Consider the following 17,435-nt stretch of genomic DNA (forward strand, 5'->3'; position numbering starts at 1 on the left):
AAGCAAAAATTCTACGTTGGTAAAGACAATGCTGGTGAATGTTTTAGTGCGCCACCTGCGGGCCCAAGTTGCCAGATCTCACATTGCGAAGCTCAAGTGGTCCGATGGCTCTTGGGTTATCTTGGAAATGGACAAGAGTCGTACCTTGATGGCCTTTTATATGGACCTCTATGCCGACGACCCTTGCCCCTTGGAGGCAGTCGAGACATTCCTCGATGCATGTCCTTGGGACCCTATCGATTGGTACTTCAAGGAATTGCCTGACGAGCCTATTACCCATGGGGAAATTGCTAAGACGCTGAAGCAGCAAAACACCGGGTCCTGACGGTCTACTGATTGCTTTTTATCGGGTCTTCTACCCGCAATTGCAAGATCATCTACTCCATCTCTTTAATAGCTTTACTGACCATATTGGCCTCTCTCCTATGATGAATGAAGTGGAAATTGTGCGTGTCCCCAAACCTGGCAAGGATACGACCCTGGCGGCTTCCTTTCGCCCCATTGCCTTGCTAAATACTGACGCCAAGATATTCACCAAAATCCTAGCGAACTGGTTGGAACCCCATCTTCCGGGCCTTATCGACCCTGATCAGGAGGGTTTCGTCCATCACCGGCAGGACGCTGACAATATTCGGCGCATTGCTCACTTGGTGGAAAAGTCACGTATCAGAGATATCCCTGCCTGTCTGGTTTCTCTTGATGCCGAGAAGGCATTTGATCACGTGGACTGGGGTTTCCGTCAGGCAGTCCTTCGGAAGATTGGCCTGGGACCTGGATTTATCACTAAATTGATGGCCCCCTATGCGAAACCCACCACTCGTATTCATTTTAACGGCTCTACCACCTCCCCTATCTCTATCCACCGCAGCACTCGTCAGGGCTACTCTACACTTTGCACTTGTCGTCCAGCCCTTAGCTATTGCTATACGCCACAATCTGGATATTCAGGGTATCCGTATGGGGGCACGGACCATAAGGCTTCTCTCTTCGCCGATGATCTGCTGCTGTCCCTGTCCTCTCCATCGACTTCTCTCCCCGCAGTGGCTGAACTCTTGGGCCACCTCGGGCAATCGAATTAATCTGGCAAAGGCTCATGCTCTCAATCTCACGCTTTCAGCGTTGGAGGTCCAGAGCTTGCGGGACCTGCTCCCGGTACAATGGACTGACGAGTCAATTCGCTACTTGGGCTTAGACTTAACTCCGACACTCTCTTCTTGGTCCTCATCTAATTGGCCTCGCTTCCGAAACACTGTCCGTGCAGAAATTCGTAGATGGGAAGGTCTTTCCCTGGCATGGTTGGGACGCCTTCACGCTGTTAAGATGTCCCTCCTCCCTAAAATCCTTAATTTGTTTTAGTCTCTTCCTACTCCTATTCCGCATGTGGACATCCAGGCCCTGCAACAAGACTTTACCGAGTTCATATGGGGGAAGTCGCATCCCCGCTTCTCTCATAAAATACTTATGCTTCCTAGATCTCGGGCGGCCTGGCCTGTCTCAATTTGTTGGAATACAATTGGGCTTGCCACCTCCGTTTTATATCAGAATGGATCGTCCCTGAAAGTGAGAAACACTGGTTCCACATGGTCCGGGCGGTGGCTTGAAGACCACTGGGGGACCTCGCTTGGCTCCTTCGTGGCACACATCCTCGTAGTGCCTACTTAGCGACTCCAACGAGAACAGTCTTGGAGATATGAGAAAGACTGGCATTTTTCCACAGCCTTATGACCTTCCCTTCCCCCAACACCCCGCTCACACGCAACTCTGCGTTCCCCCTTCTTTTCAGCCTCAGGCCTTTGAGGCATGGACCATAGAGGGTCGATGCATTCTCCAGGACTTCTTTCAGGGTTCTAACCTCCGCTCCTTTGATCAGTGCAAGCAATTCTTCTATCTTACTGACAGTGCGCGCCTGCAGTATTACCAATTGCGTCACTAGCTGTCTTCTGCCGCATACTCCCAGGAAATGACTCGGCAACTCACCCCCTTTGAGTCCCTGGTCCGTAAGTTCAAAGAGTCTAGGGGCCTTATTTCCAAAACCTATTCTGTCCTTCAACACTCTGGGCATCTCCCGCTCCATGGCTATCAAGTGCGTAGGGCATCTAATCTGGCTGCTGACATCTCCCCAGAGGAATGTGACCATCTGTGGAAAGACATCCCTACGGTGTACCGTAGAATTCCTCAGTGTGAATCTGCTTACAAATTGATGGCACAGTGGTATTATACACCTACTCGTCTCCACCAGATATTCCCGAATACTCCTTCGATCTGCTGGAGATGCCGGACTGATAGAGGGGACTTCTTGCACATTTGGAGGTCTTGTTCTGAACTCACTGTGTTCTGGAAGGAGGTCCTCAGCCACATTAAAGAGATGGTAGATTTCCCGATCCCTGCTACCCCGTCCATGGTGCTTCTGGGCATTCGGCCCGACACGCTAAAGGCCATGATCTTGGCACATTGGCATCTCATCCTTCACTTGCTAGGAGCAGCGCAGCAGTCTATTGCCTCTTGCTGGAGGTGGCCAAACCCCCTGCCTATTGCTGCGTGGTTTCTCCGGCTGTGGGATGTTGTTTCCCTGGAACTGCTTACTGCCCGTCTCACTCATACTGACACATGCTTTGATCGCATCCGACATCCACTTATACACCATCTTACTAAAACCGAACATTCTCGCTTGATGCCCCCAAGATTGCGGGCTCTGCAGCTGTTTGACGATCCCTTAGAACCTTCCTTTACAGGCAAGAGACCCTACCCCTGGGAGTAGCATGCTTTGCCTGTTGGATGGACTCTCCGAGCCTCATGGCTGCCGGCCTCCACTCAGGGTCTTGGCCTTTTCCCCTCCTCCTCACTTCCTTGGCGCATCCGCTTCTCTCTTCCTTTTCTTTTCTGTCCTCACCTTCTTTTGATCCCCCCCCCCTCTTTCTCTTCTTCTTTTTTCTCTGCTTCCTTTTTTCTCTTTCGTTATATGATGGTTCTTATGTTATTTGCGGCAAAGTGTATTAATGCAGTACGACATGTGACTTCCACTTGGGCGGGGGGTCTTGCTTGGACTAGACTTTGTTAGCTTTGACCCACTGTTTGATTCCCAGGTTGCAGCTGTGTTCTTTCATTATCAGACAATTACACCTTAGCGGGGCCTTTGCATCTTGGGCCCCTATGTGGCCTCTCCCTGAGGGATGGTGAGGGCTTTCTTTCTGGTGTTGCCTTCTAAGTCTTGGACAGTTGCTATGCCCCCATCACATATGTGTTGGGACAATTCAAACGCTGTGTCTACTCCCTCTTTGCTGGGTCTTAAGACTGCTGACTTATTCTGCTGCTGCTTTTTTGTTACCCCCCCACCCTTGCCCTTCAACCTTTGCGGCATGTTTAATTCTTTATTTGTTTGTACTCAATAAACAGATATCAAAATAAAAAAGAGCAAGAAAATCAATTTATTGTTTCTGTTAGAGTAACCTCAGCAAAAATAGATCACTTACCTTTCCTTGCAGTCTTTTCTAAATATGCAAAGTTGCTTGCATCCGCTGATGCTACTTTAATAAATGGGACTCCCAATTCATGCAGAAACTCAACTGCCATCTTCAAAGAAAGGAGGAGAAACGTGTTATAATAACATAACATAACATAACATTAAAGGCAATTTTAAAATGATCCTCATTTCAACCTTGCAGTAATTGGTGCTTGGAAAGAAATTAGTTATTTTGTACAACAATGTTTGGGTGGCCTGCATCTGTGTGAAGTAGTGAAGAAGGTTCCTTTGGTCAGGGCAGAGAGTCATCCTCATTGAGTGACATCAGATTGGGTATTAATGAAACCTGTTATATGTAGCATTTAGAAATAACAAACTTGTAGTATTAAGCACTATAAAAAAAAGGGTATGATAAATTGAACATTAGAAGTCACCTTTACTCAATTCATAAAGAGCTCTGTGGATGAAGAATAAGAGTAATACAAAAGTACCCATTGCTTCACTATGCAATGGATGCCTTTGTATTACTGTTATTCCTCACTACAGAGTCCCTTTATGCCCAGGGTACTGGAGAAATGATAGTTATCAATTCATCATTTCTTGTTATACTGCAGTGCTAAAGGCATATCTAAATAAAGGTTTTTTATATGTAAAACAGAATTCACTTATACTCTGCACACCATTTCTTCATATCACAGTACAGATTAAATTTGCTTCATTTAGCATGTGGTATTCACTAAATACTTAATCTCTTTTTTCAATTTCCCCTTAAAGGATAGTGACTTCTCATGAGAACTGACCCAAGTCTTAGCCAAATCAGCCAGCATCCTACTCCAAGGAAAACTGCATTCCCCTGTATTGATTACCCTAGGACATTTGGAATCCATTAGGCATTGTAAAACAGAATGCCATTCAAAATCAATCTCAGAATGCCTGCACTTTGGATAAGGTCAGGCTATATCTATGCTGCTTGCTGTTTTCCAGAAATCCTCAATCGCTGATAAGAAAAAGGAAAGCACCATTGAAAATCAACAGTTCATGGTTGACCAAGCCCTAAGTGTGAATTCAGGCCCACTATTGTATTGTATTCTCATTGCATTTGTATAGCGCTTACTAACCCTGACGAGGCGTCAAAGCGCTTTTTTTTTTTAGAGTAGCACGCTACTCTGGGACCCATAGAGGATTAGTGTTGAATTAGTATAGTGAAACATGCAAGTACATTTTAAGTGGTGGATAGGTTAGTCAGTTATTTGGACTCAGAAGGATAGAAGAGGAAAAAAGGTTTGTATTTATATAGCGCTTGTTACCCCTGATGGGGTGATTGATGCACGCTACTCCGGAAACCCATAAAGGATTAGTCGTGAATTAGTATGGTGAAATATGAAACTAATTTGAGTGGTGGATATTAGTCAGTTATTTGGAGTGAGAAGGATAGGGGAGGGATAGAAGGGGAAGAAAGGTTTGCATTCATATAGCACCTGTTACCCCGAAGGGTGTTGAAGCGCTTTTCTGGTGAGGAGCACGCCACTCTGGAATCCATAAAAGATTAGTGTTGAAAATTAGTATAGTGAAATATGAAGTAATTTCAGTGGTGGATATGTCATTAAGTTATTTGGATAGAGAAGGGTAGGTGGCGGGATAGAAGAGGGAAAGAGGTTTGTATTTATAAAGCACTTGATACCCCTGATGGGGTTTTGAAGCACTTTTCTGGCAAGTAGCACGCTACTCCGGAACCCATAAGGATTAGTGTTGAATTAGTACGGTGAAACATGAAATTAATTTGAGTGGTGGATAAGTCAGTTATTTGGATTGGGAAGGGTTGGGGAGGGGTAGAAAAGGGCAAAAAGGTTTGCATTTATATAGCACTTGTAACCCTGGTGGGGTGTTGAAACGCTTTATTGGCAAGTAGCACGCTACTCTGGAACCCATAAAGGATTAGTGGTGAGTTAGTATTGTGGAATATCGAATTTGAGAAGTGAACATGTGTTAGAAATGGGATCTCTGGTTGTTTAAGGCTTGAGCCAAAGCCAGGCAGAGACCACCACACTAGTCATGGCGAGGGAGTTACACGCCAAAGATAACCCCTGCTCACCCCCTTGGAAGCTTGGCATGAGCAGTCAGGCTTATCCCGGAGGCAATGTGTAAAGCGTTTGCGCAACACACACACAGCAACAACACACTAGGCACACCACAAAAGGAACTCCACGCGAGGTTATATAAAAAAATAGCCTTTGTATTATCAGAAAACACATTAGAATAGTAATCACACAATATACACTGTGCCATCTGGCACTAGGCAATATTTACAAGGGATTATATATACATGACAGGGCCAATTGGGCCACTGTCAGAACCATCACTTAGTAAAGATGTAATAAACATAGTACACAACCAGTAATTACTGGCAACACTGTACTCAGGATTATCTCCTGCAACATAAACCATATTATCCACAGTATCACATTAGGCGCAAAATACATTATACACCAACCTCATAAGCCTAAACATATTAGAACATGACCTCCTAGGCAACACTCACATTAGGGGCATAAACCACAGTGGAGACTAACCTCACAAGCATAACACAGTACGCAAATAATCTCATAGATTTAAACCACATTAGAGGCATAAATCAGGGTGCATAAATCTCAGTACATGAATCACATTTCCTAGCACCACATAAATTACATTAGGGCCTGTCGCCCTATCCATCCAACAGTCCCCCTGGCCAACTGGCCTTCTCAGAGGGCTCAAATGCCCTATGTCCAAAAGTGTCAGGGCGGCTGCCAAAGCAGCAGAATCCACAAGTGCACAATTGCGCTGGGGCACAGAAGTGTATCTCACTCCTATCTCATTAAAAAATGCCCCCAAAGAACTGATGGCCTAAACGATGCAGCTGATGCTAATTGCCGTGCAGCTGGGAAGGTAAAAATGTGGGCATGGGCACTTATGGTGCCCTCCGGGTGGGTCCCCACTGGGACTCTGTAAACCAATGTTGCAGCTTCCTGCGCTCTCGCAGTGCAGCTGGAATCTGCCGTGAAAAACACGGGCACCGCTCTGCCTCCGGACCCCCACTGGGGCCCTAAGATTAATTTATGGCCAATAGATGTGCCCATCATTGCAGCTGCCCTCCCTAAGGTGGGGCAGCTGTGAAAAATAAATCAAGAGGTGCTGGCACGCTGGGGCCCCGTTCTGGGGCTCTCTAAATCGATACTGTCCTCTTCGGTGCAGTTGCCCACTGTCACGCGGGGCAACTGTGGACATAGCCAATTTGGTGGAAAACACAGGCCCCTCTGAGCCCTTAGACAACAACCAGGCCCCCTTGTTGGAGCGGCCCGGTCTGAATAACCCCAAACACCGGTAATGTGCCTTGAAAGGCACCGTCAGCAGTTAGGAGGCAGCCCCCACTTACCGGGTATACAGGCTCTTCATCGGCCTGCTCCTGGGACTCGGTGATGACCGCAGCAGCATACGGGGCCGGCACCACTTCTCCCGGTCTCCTCTCTGGCTGGGGAGGCCTCGTCTGCTTCGCCTCGCCCGCTCCTCTCCTCACTTCACCTGGGCACCCTCCTGGGACCAGGGACTTCTCCCTTCGGACGTGCGTGGCTCTCCCAGGCTTACGAGAGCCCCGCACAGATTTCCGGCCACCCGTAGGAGGCCCCCCCACAACCAGGCAAGATCGCCTGGCTTCCGGGTCGTACTCATCATCGGCCCGGAGAGGATTTCTTCTGCGGCTTGGGACCCGGCGGTGATCTCCCCAAAAATGTGGGGTGGGCACCCGCAAATAAAAAAAAAGCAAAAGCGGGGTGGGCACCTGCTATTTTAAGAAAACATAAAGTGGGGTGGGCTCCCGCTCAGAAACACGCAATTGCGGGGTCGGCACCCACTCGGGACAGCATTACAGGGGGAATCCCTACGCCGGGGATTCCCTCCACCACAGGCATCTTTGTACTGCAAAACCCACGCATTCCTCTTCTGGGGAAAATCAAGATAAAGTGCTCACAGGGCACAAAATGCAGCAAGAAGGTCCTGAAGGTCCTGGACTATCAATGAAAGTAACAGGGTCCAAGCAACAAGTTCTTTCAGGTCCAAAGGGCATAGCTGGACCCAGGGAGGTAGCCCCTAGTGCGGTTTCTCCTGGGCCCCAGCAGCAGCCAGCCTCCAAGTCAGGAACAGCACGCCAAAATAACAACAATTTCATGGGGTCATAGCCCCTATACTTATACTACTTCCCTCCTTTGTCTGCAGTGTAGGGCTTTGGGAACCAGCTGCATCTGGTTCAGGGGAGATTTGGAGCACTTTGTTTTCCAAGCTCCTCTTCCCCTTTGTCAGATGGGGGCTAGGTGATCAGACACACCACAGGGGGCGGAGCCAGCATTGTACAGGCTGGGCACAGTCCTATTCAGGGTCAGGGGATTACTCCTCCCACTACTCCCAGCACAGATGTCCCATTCAGCCAAGTGCTGACTCACCCTGCCCCTCTTGGACCTGCACACACCTCCCAGCCCCTGTCACTCACAAGCCAGATATGCAATTCACATCAGGCAGGCAGACACATAGCACACAGAAATGCCAGCTTCTAAAAGTGGCCTTTCTCCCATAGTCATGATAAATCCACGCACACCATTGCGCAGTATTTATTCTCAAGATTTCATACATACTAAACTCGACCACGCTGCTCCTCCTACTCCAGGGATTACCACTGACACACTTAATCAGGGAATCCTCAATGCATTCCTATGTGAGGGCAGGCCAACCTTACTAATGTAACACAGTGCTAAAGTGCCCAGAGGCCTAAAACCACCAACACCATGTCAGAGAAAAGGCAAAAGGTTTAGGGGTGAACCTGCCAAAAAGAGCCAAGTCCAACAACATGTTAGTCTGTTATTTTGATTGAAAAGGATAGTGGAGGGATAGAAGAGTGAAGGACTTTTTTATTATTTCTTTTTTTAGGTCATAGCAGTAGGAGGAGGCTTTTGGATGAGCAAAAAGGGTTTTTTGAGGGGAAGAGTCAGAGGCAAGAGTTTAGAGAGGTTTGTTTTGGGGGATTGGTATAGTAAAAGAGGTGTCAGATGATGCAAGGAGGGGTAGAGTAGGAGAGAGTCTAGAAAGCATTATTTTGGGGATCATAGTAGTGGTATGGGGATTGGGATAAATGAGAGAGTGGATGTAGAGGACATATTGATAGATGTATAGGGTGAGAGATAGGGTAGTGCTTTGGAAAGAGTAGTAGAAAGAAGTTTGAGATGAGTCAGAAAGTTGGGTTAGAAGATATATTGAGAGAAGCATAGGGGGAGAAATAGGGTAGTGCATTGGAAATGCCAAATTAGAAGAAAGTGATAAATATATAGATCCATAAGTACATTGAAAGTATATAGATGCATAAAGGAGGTAAGTATATGTACATTAAAGATATTGATAGAGATACAGGATGTGAAATAGGGTAGTGCATTGGATATGCTTTTTCAGGAGAAAAGTAACAGACACACAGATCCAAGTACATGGAGGTACATAGATGCACAATGGAAGCAAGTACATGTAGACCAAAGATGATGTTGTTTTTTAAACAACATAATTATTCTACATGTTTATACAAAGCAATACACAAAGATGGATACATATCTATAGTGAGAATAAATTGTTGGTGTGTATTACTGAATTGGAACATTGGCAGCATTTCTGGCCTTAGTCCCGACCAGTCTCGAACAGGCTCAAATAGGCAACTGCCCTTGTCCTCTCTGCCCTTTGCCTCGATGCCCGGGCTGAGATGCCCTAACCCCGGCCTTTTATTGTCCTAGTAATCAGGTAACCCCTCCAGCCAATGGCAACCCTAGCCGTAACACTAGCCAATCACAACACTACCCCAAAAATCTGGAACCAGTATGAGACCAGGACCTTACAGCCAATCTTAGCCATAGTCCAAGCAACCAATCAGTTAAAAAATACCCTGATCTCTACGTCCAATAGTGGCCCTAGCCCTACCAGGAGTCCCAACCCTAGTCCAAGCAACCAATGGCACAGGAAGCCCTAGTCCCCACTTCCAATAGAAAGCCTAAACCTACTCTTAGTCCCACACCTAGTCCAGCAACTAATCACACCAGAAGCCCTAATCGCTACTTACAATTACAGGCCTAGCCCTAGTCCCACCCTAGTCCCAACAACCAATAACACAGGAAGCCCTAGTCCCTACTTCCAATAGAAACCCTCAAATACCCAACCAATGAGGACACTAACCCTAATCCTATAGAAACACCAGATTCAACCACCAATCAGTGTACACATTTATTAAACAATAGGAGACTATATAAGGTCCCAGCTACCTCAGACAAGGTTTTCTGGCCAGGGAGTTGGAAGCTGTTGTTCTTATCAGAAATCTCCAAGGAGACAGACAGGCTCAATCCACACTTTGGATTTCTGCAGGTAAGGGCCTAACAAACTTGTGCTTTAACAATTACAGTTTGAATAAAACATTACACCCTCTCCTGGCAAAAAAATCGAAGTCAACGGTCCCTCTTAAATACAGTTTAAACAGCACACAGCAGATTACTGCTGTCTCAGAGCACCCTCTGATGTAGAATATCCCAGTTGCTAGGGGGGAAGGGGGGCTGGTTTCACTGACTTGTTAACACAAAATGGTGGCTGGGGGTGCACTGCTTAACATACAGGTCTTAGCACAGAGCAAAGGAGAAATTTGAAGGCAAAACTGTTAGTCACGGGAAATGAGTTGGAAAAACTACAGAGTTTTGACTGCAAATCGCACAATTCAACAGGTTAAATGTCTAGTTTCAGTACTGCAAGCTGCTCCTAGAGGTCCCTAGTGAGCAAGGCACCAGCACTGCTCGTCTAATTGCAGTACCGCAAGCTGCTCCTAGAGGTCCCCAATGAGCAAGGCACCAGCACTGCATGCCTAGTTACAGTACCGCAAGCTTCTCCTAGAGGCCCCTTGTGAGCAATGCACCAGCACTGCTCATCTACTTGCAGTACTGCAAGCTGTTCCTAGCGGTCCCTAGTGAGCAAGGCATCAGCACTGCATGTCTAGGTGCAGTACCACAAGCTGCTCCTAGAGGTCCCTAGTGAGCATCATAAACGTTTGGTCCCATATGGTACTGCACCCTGCAGAAGATATGGTAAATCCACCCTACTCATAGTGCATTGCATCCAAGACAGTACTACAAGTACATTCAAATAGCTATGTCCATATATACAATTAGTAGCTTTGAAATGTGACAAAGAATTATTATATTAATTCCGGAATAGGTTGTACTCTATGTGGAGCTGATGAAGGGAAATTTCTAGAAAGTATAATATGAAAGTGAGATGTGCTAGAAAGTGAAGTAACCACTGCCAACCCAGTTTAGGACTAGGATAATGGCAGCCACAACATTTTTTCTCATGTTGCAGCCAGTCAAACAGAATTACAGAAGATTTCTGGAACCAGATATGGATGGCACGAAAATAATTCCCTCATCCACCAGGATTAAGTTATTCTTTTAAACTGTGCGTCTGCGGAAGTCCACCAACACAGATTTGCAAATCTCAGTGTGTTAAAAGTTTAAATAATTCAATTTGTTAACCATTTCAAACCCAACATAAATGTTTTTAAAACACATTTCTCGAAAGCTACTGAATCGATTTAAACCAATCCAAGAAAAGACAGTTCCTTGAGTAAAGTTCTACATTCATGCCATGTGTTGTGTAAATCCTTCGGAGGTTTGTGTCTGTATAGAGCAAAGGTTCCTGTGGGAATTGAAATAGGAAAGACCACTTGTGTCCCCCACTTGGATGGTCCTCACAAAACTTGCAATGCAGAACTCAAATTGGATGAACTTTTCTAGGAAAGTTTTGAGCATATCCGTTGAAGGAATTACTCTACACTTGGGGTTCTACACTGGCATCCATTAGGAAGATGTATGTGATTTGGAGCATTTCAAATGGAACCTTTCGTGGGATAGACCAATGTTCTTACGATCTAAACTCAACCTTTGCACTCAAAGGAGAACCCTCATTTCAAGAACGGCTGCGCTCCAGGTAATTCCCTCTTTTCAAAAACTTTACATTGGTGGGAGGTCTTTCCCAGTACAAACACAAATCATGGAGCAAAAGTCCAAAAAGAATACAGACCATCAATATTGATCTAGAATTCAGAAAAGCAATAAAGACCTGACTGTTCCAAAAATCATGGCAAGAAACCACAAATCTCTCTCAGGAGTGCATCTTCATGTGGGGTGTGTGGGGTGTCCCGGCCCCATATAACATTATCCTGTGGATAATAGTGGGGATTGTGAGTCCTAGTCGGGTATGTCAATGTCTTTGTAACGTTTCAGCAACATCACACCACACAGCAGGCCTCATGGGAAACAAGCATGGCATTTTTTATTTTTTTTAAAGTAGGCTTTAAATGGGTATTAGATTTTTATTAGAAGTGTGCTCCTGCAGCTCAGAAAGGCCTAAAATGTTGGTTAAATTGTTATTACAGTTTTACAATAAGGCCTGCTACCTTAAAGAGTACAGGGTGCAGAGCAAACTATTCTAGCAGTACTGGGACAGTTAATTCAGATTCTTTCTGAAGTCACGCATCTCAACTGGCCCTTGACCGTGTACTGTGTTTGAATGGTTTATGAATCTAAGCTATATTCACAGTGGGTCTAGGCGCTATGGAAAGTAGAGCGACACCCAAGGAGGGCTGGTGTAGGTGATATCTTAAGCACTGTGGGTCTTGGCGCTATCTCTTACAGAGCGACAAAGGGAATATCCAGAGCACAGCAAGTTACTACCCCGTGCAGAGCAGGCGAGGGTCCTATGCAGAGCAAAGTGGATCTAGGCGCTATCTATCGCAGAGAGAGAACAGGATTATTAAGGGAACAATAAGGTAGGACCCAGAGCAGGTGTACATGCTATCCAGAGCAGTAGCTCTAGGCGCTAATCTATAGCACAGCAAGTGGATGATGGAGTAGATGTTGGATACACCAAGTGGGTTGTCCCAGTTAAAGTTTTTACTTTGGAACTTTGTTTCTGAAATGAAAGTCGAAATCGTTCAGTGGGACAAGTTTCAAGGATGTAGGAGATGAGGGTCCTTCGAGATCTGATATTTCTTTATCATTGAACTCCTGGAACTGTTGGTTTGGTGCCAAAAGTTCGGAACGGGACAAAGCTGAATTTTGTGGCTCCCGATGGTGTTTTTCTGGTCAGATAGATTTGCTGCCTCTCCCCAGCACAAGACTTCGGCCAGAATTTTTCCAGCTCCTAAAATGGAAGTCAGAACCAATACTGATTCCGTATCTGGAAGGCGAATGTTGTAGATGTCTCTTCTATATACTAAATCTTTGGTGTCAATGTTTTGTGACCAAAATCAAGTTGCAGACCGATGAAAATTTTCTTACACCTCAAAGCAATTAATAAACCTTTCACAAAAGGTTATGAATGTAAAATGAAACCCTTTGTAAATGTTAAATAAAGTGTGTTGAAGAGTAGACAGTGGCCCAGAGAACCACAGCCAATTAAAAAACCTAAAAAAAGCTAAATGTTTTTTAATACATGCCCATTTCCTTTAAGGAAAATGATCTGCATTTTAAAAAAGTTTACTTTATTGAAAATCAATCATAGATTTGATGGCCTGCTGACCCTTACAGGTCACCATTCCTGTGACTGTGGTCAATCAGAATGAGTCACAATTTGAGACCTACCTTTTAAATATTAGTTAAGAGGATCAAATTGTGACTCTGTTTTTATGAACCGATCTAATGGTACGTAGGTAGGTTTGTAAAAATGTTTATTGGTTAGAATTTTTTTATTGCAATTAGTATTTTGCAAGCTGTAATAGTGCACCTGTCCCATAGTCACTTGTATGGAAGTCAAAATCCTCCAGCAGGGCAAGGATGGAAACTCTAGCCAGGCAGGGCTGCACAAGGCAGGATGCCTTTACTACGAGGTCCCACTGTACCTGTCTTCAGTGCAACAAAAAGCTTACAGTGGGAAACCTTGGTTTTCTTGTCTGCCTAGGGTGTCACCTTTCTGGCAAGCCTCAGCACCATGTTCCGGTTCCCCAAAGATGGAAAACAATTACTATGTCCAGCTTTTCTCCAACTGCTGGAAAAGTTCTTTCTGATCAGTCATGTAGCCCCTATCTCTTTGGGGCAGCATTCTAGGCACCTCGCCTCTTTTCAGCAAGGTCTCATGCAGGGCACAGTCCTCTTTACTCAGACTGAAACTTTAAGAATCAGGAGTCTTTCTGCTTTTTGTGTCCCTGAAGCAGGAAAATAGGAGGGTAGTTCTAGTCACTGGGTGCCAGTAGGAGTCAAATGTCCTTGAGTCTTGACTGACTTCTCTTCTTCCAACAAAAGTCATCAGTATTCTTTCTTCGTGTAGGGCTTTTTTTTAAGGTAGAGCCTTCCCGGCTTCAGGAATGTTCTGAGGAGGTGGTGAATCGGACTTCAGTGCACTAGTTTGTGACTAGAGAAATTCCTCGACCCAATCCTAGCTATTTTCTCAAAGTCACCGCCTCCACTTTACCTTACTGTAAAAATACCCAGACCTCTTTTTCAGGGTGGCTGAACCCTTCTGCCACCAGGTAGGCCTGACTTCAACTCCTTAGCCACTCCCATGTTTAGATGAGAGTTCCTCTCACCTCACAGGGTCCATACTGGTTCTTTCCCCTTTGGGGAATGAAGGCAAACTATCTAGGAGGGTGCTAAAATGAATAGGAGGTCTTTTTTCAAAATGCCAGAACCCTTCTGCCATCAGGGAGGCATTTCTTCAGCTCCTTAGCCACTTCCCTATTTATATGGGTTCTCTTACCATCTCAAAGGGCTCACACTGGTTCTCTCCCCTTTGGTGAATTGAGCCTAGCTATCTAGGATGTCTAGGATGTCCTAAGAATGAATAAGAGAAGCCCTTGCTGGCAACCCCAATGAAAAGAGATAGTGCTACAGGTGTCCTTTTTTACTGCCACCTCTTCTAGTCCACTCTCATATAGCTTATAGTGGGCAGCGGTTAACATTATCCTGTCCTTACTAGGCTGAGAGACAGCTATTGCCTGCCATGCCTGCAGGCAGGCCATTTTTGAGCAAGGGCTCTTAACTCTCCTAGTCAAAGATTTGTATTCCAGTTCTGGAAAATGTGATGCAAAGTTTAACTGGTTGTGAGCCTGTTCTGGCCCGGGCACCCTAAAATACATTTTTCTAAAGTTATTCTGCCACCCAAGATATCAAAATCTGCCTTCACTAATAAATCTGATTTTCAAAATTAATTAGGAAATATCTTTTAAATGATTTCACTAGCACTTTCATCACTCCTCCTTGTGGAGGAGATGTAAAATGAAATATTTTAATCAAACCTAGGCCTGTCTTATGGAAAATGTAGCAGAACCTATCCGGTAAAATAGCTTTGAGTCATTCGGTCATAAGCACACACTTTATAAATATATAGTTAACCACTGTGTTCAATACAATAGTCACCCAGTGTTGTGGGTTTACCAGGCAGACTTTAGGTGCAACTTATAAATATATAAACCTAAGGCCTGATTATGAGTTTGGCCAGTTGCACCAGCTCCAAACCCGCGCAAGACTGTCCGTTGTATTATAATTTGAACTTGTGTACAGTAGACGGTCCTTCGCCTTTCCTATGGCGGTACTTGTAAAACAGGCACCACAATGGGAATGGAAAAAAGGTTCCAGCACGGCATGGACGGTGACGTCCGTGCCGTGCTGGAACTTTGGGGGTATACAGACAGGAAGCACACATTGTGCCCCCTTGAATGTATCCCCATTGCGGGGGGGGGCCTTTGTTCCTCCACCGCCAGCCTTTTCATGGCGGGGCTCCCTCCATTAAATTGCTGGCGCACCTCTGCCATAGCCAGGGAATGACTGTTCCCTGGAGCTGCCGGCGGTCCTCCGCCGCAGCGACTCTGCAAGTCATAATGTGGCAGACAGACCACCATCATTGCGAGTCTGGTGGTTGCAAGGCCATACACATAGATCTTTCTACTTGCTATGTATTACTGCAGTGTCTGTAAACTGCTGTAAAACAGTGCAAAGTTAGTGCTCTCTGACAGTCTTTTATAGGAGTACCTGCAAAAAGCACAGCACCCATCCTTGTTGTAATCACCTAAGCCCAAAATCGAGAGAAACCCTGCAAGCATTTTTTGAGCCTCTGAAAATAGAGACTCTTTCCTATGTAGATAAGATACAGGAATACCTAATGCAAATAGCAACTTGGACAACATGTACCTGTGGCAAACATCAGCTCTCTACTATATCAATGAGGTATATATAGCATACACTGCAACTAGATTTCCTTCATTTTTCCAAAGACAATAACCGTCAACAGGCTATAGAGCATCACAATTGGGCACAGGTGTATCAATGCGTGGCTCTCCTTCAACAAAAGTAGGCAACAATGAAGCTGGATTCAACACAGAGCATTTGACCGAACTAATATGAGAAGCAGAAAGCAACAATATGGACATTGAAAGGTGTTGTGTTTAGGCCTGGGCGAAAATTTCGTTCCGTTCGCGGAAATTGCGATAATTTGACATTTTCGCGTTCCGCGGAGAGCGTGAAAATGTCAAAATTTCCGCTTTCCGCAGCTTGGCGATAATTTGTTTCTTGCTCGCGCTGTAAAATAATACATTCTCGCGCGCGCGATCGCCTTACCTGAATCCCTGCGTTCGCCACAAGTTTTCCATGAGATGTTGGATTGTTTTTAGCCATTTGCGCTGTCTCGCGACAGTTCGCGCCCGCTGTGACGTCATGCGTCGCGCGATCACGTCTTTCTTCTCGCGATCATGCACCGCGAGACAACTCAAAACAAGAAGGCCGCGCCCGCGAGCAACCACATGGGTAAGTTGGCGACCCGCAACCATGGAGAAAATCTCGCGAACATGCGGGAAAAAAAATTCCGCATCTTCGCGATATTTCCGCTTGTTTGCGATAATTTTAAACATTTTCGCGATAATTTGCGAAAGTGGATTTCGCAAATTCCACCCGCCCCTAGTTGTGTTAACACCTTTCATTAAGAGTGCAACCACAGCATAGGGAACAGCAATAATGAGAGGCAATTGCAGGCCACTTTAAGGAGTTGTGGGAATGTGACTTGTGTGTATAGAAAGACAGGTTTACTTACATGGCATCAGCACTTATCCCCTCATGTGTTATTACAGTGCTTCGCAACGGCAGGTCAGCCGGAGTACCGTGGAGCTTCTGGCAGTTACATACTTTTGTTAAATATGCGGATTGTGTAAATACATGTTGTAGCCCACAGAGGCTAAATGACTCCCATGCATTGGTACATTTTCTGTTCCATCTGCCACAGTTTCACAGGAAAGATAATAGACCAATTGGGTGAAACCAATTTTACCAATACCATTTCAGGACTGGAGCATATGCACTGTGACACTGACTAGCACTGCCAGGGTACAAACAGCCCAAATACCAGCAAAAATATGTTCCAGACAAAGGAATAAAGTCTGGGGGACACCTTCTACAGATACCAGGCTGTGTCTTTATCTTAGGTATCCACACATTGTGTGGGAGGGTAATATGGATAAAGCTATTCGATATCTGCGCTCACAGATAGCATTCTCAACCACCCTGCCAATATTCTTGTCGGACTGCTTAGTGGTCGCTAAGATAATGATCCTACCACAGCTCCTTTATCACTTCCTCGCCATTCCTCTCCTTCTTCCTTCTAAGATATTTCATGAGTTGGATGCCCTCCTTACCATTTTACACCAGGGATAGGAGGCACAGACACGCTGCACTCTCCAAGGTTATACTAACGACTGGAGAGTGGGGACTAAGGGCCATTTTATCAAGGAACGGCGATAATGGGCTTGATAGTATGCCCTTGTGAATTCCCATAGAAGCCCAGGTTCACACCAGAACCTTGGCTTCTATGGGTATTCACAATTGCGTATTATCAAGCCCATTATCGCCGCTTTAGCGGCAGTTTCCTGCCGCTAAAGCGGCGATAATGTTAT

At 45.5% G+C, this 17,435-nt stretch overlaps 1 protein-coding gene across 1 annotated transcript in view; it reads right to left on the reverse strand.

The window, feature by feature from the left end:
- Window positions 1–17,435, reverse strand: part of LOC146861954 (N-acetylneuraminate-9-phosphate synthase-like) — a 296,132-nt gene that overhangs the window by 173,143 nt on the left and 105,554 nt on the right. The window contains exon 3 of the mRNA XM_085641117.1: window positions 3,471–3,570. Coding sequence (XP_085497243.1) covers window positions 3,471–3,570 — 100 coding nt within the window. The remainder of the gene's footprint in view (window positions 1–3,470; window positions 3,571–17,435) is intronic.

Source organism: Triturus cristatus, chromosome 2_2 (genome assembly GCF_964204655.1).
Source record: "Triturus cristatus chromosome 2_2, aTriCri1.1, whole genome shotgun sequence".
In the NCBI taxonomy this organism is placed as follows: Eukaryota; Metazoa; Chordata; class Amphibia; order Caudata; family Salamandridae; genus Triturus; species Triturus cristatus.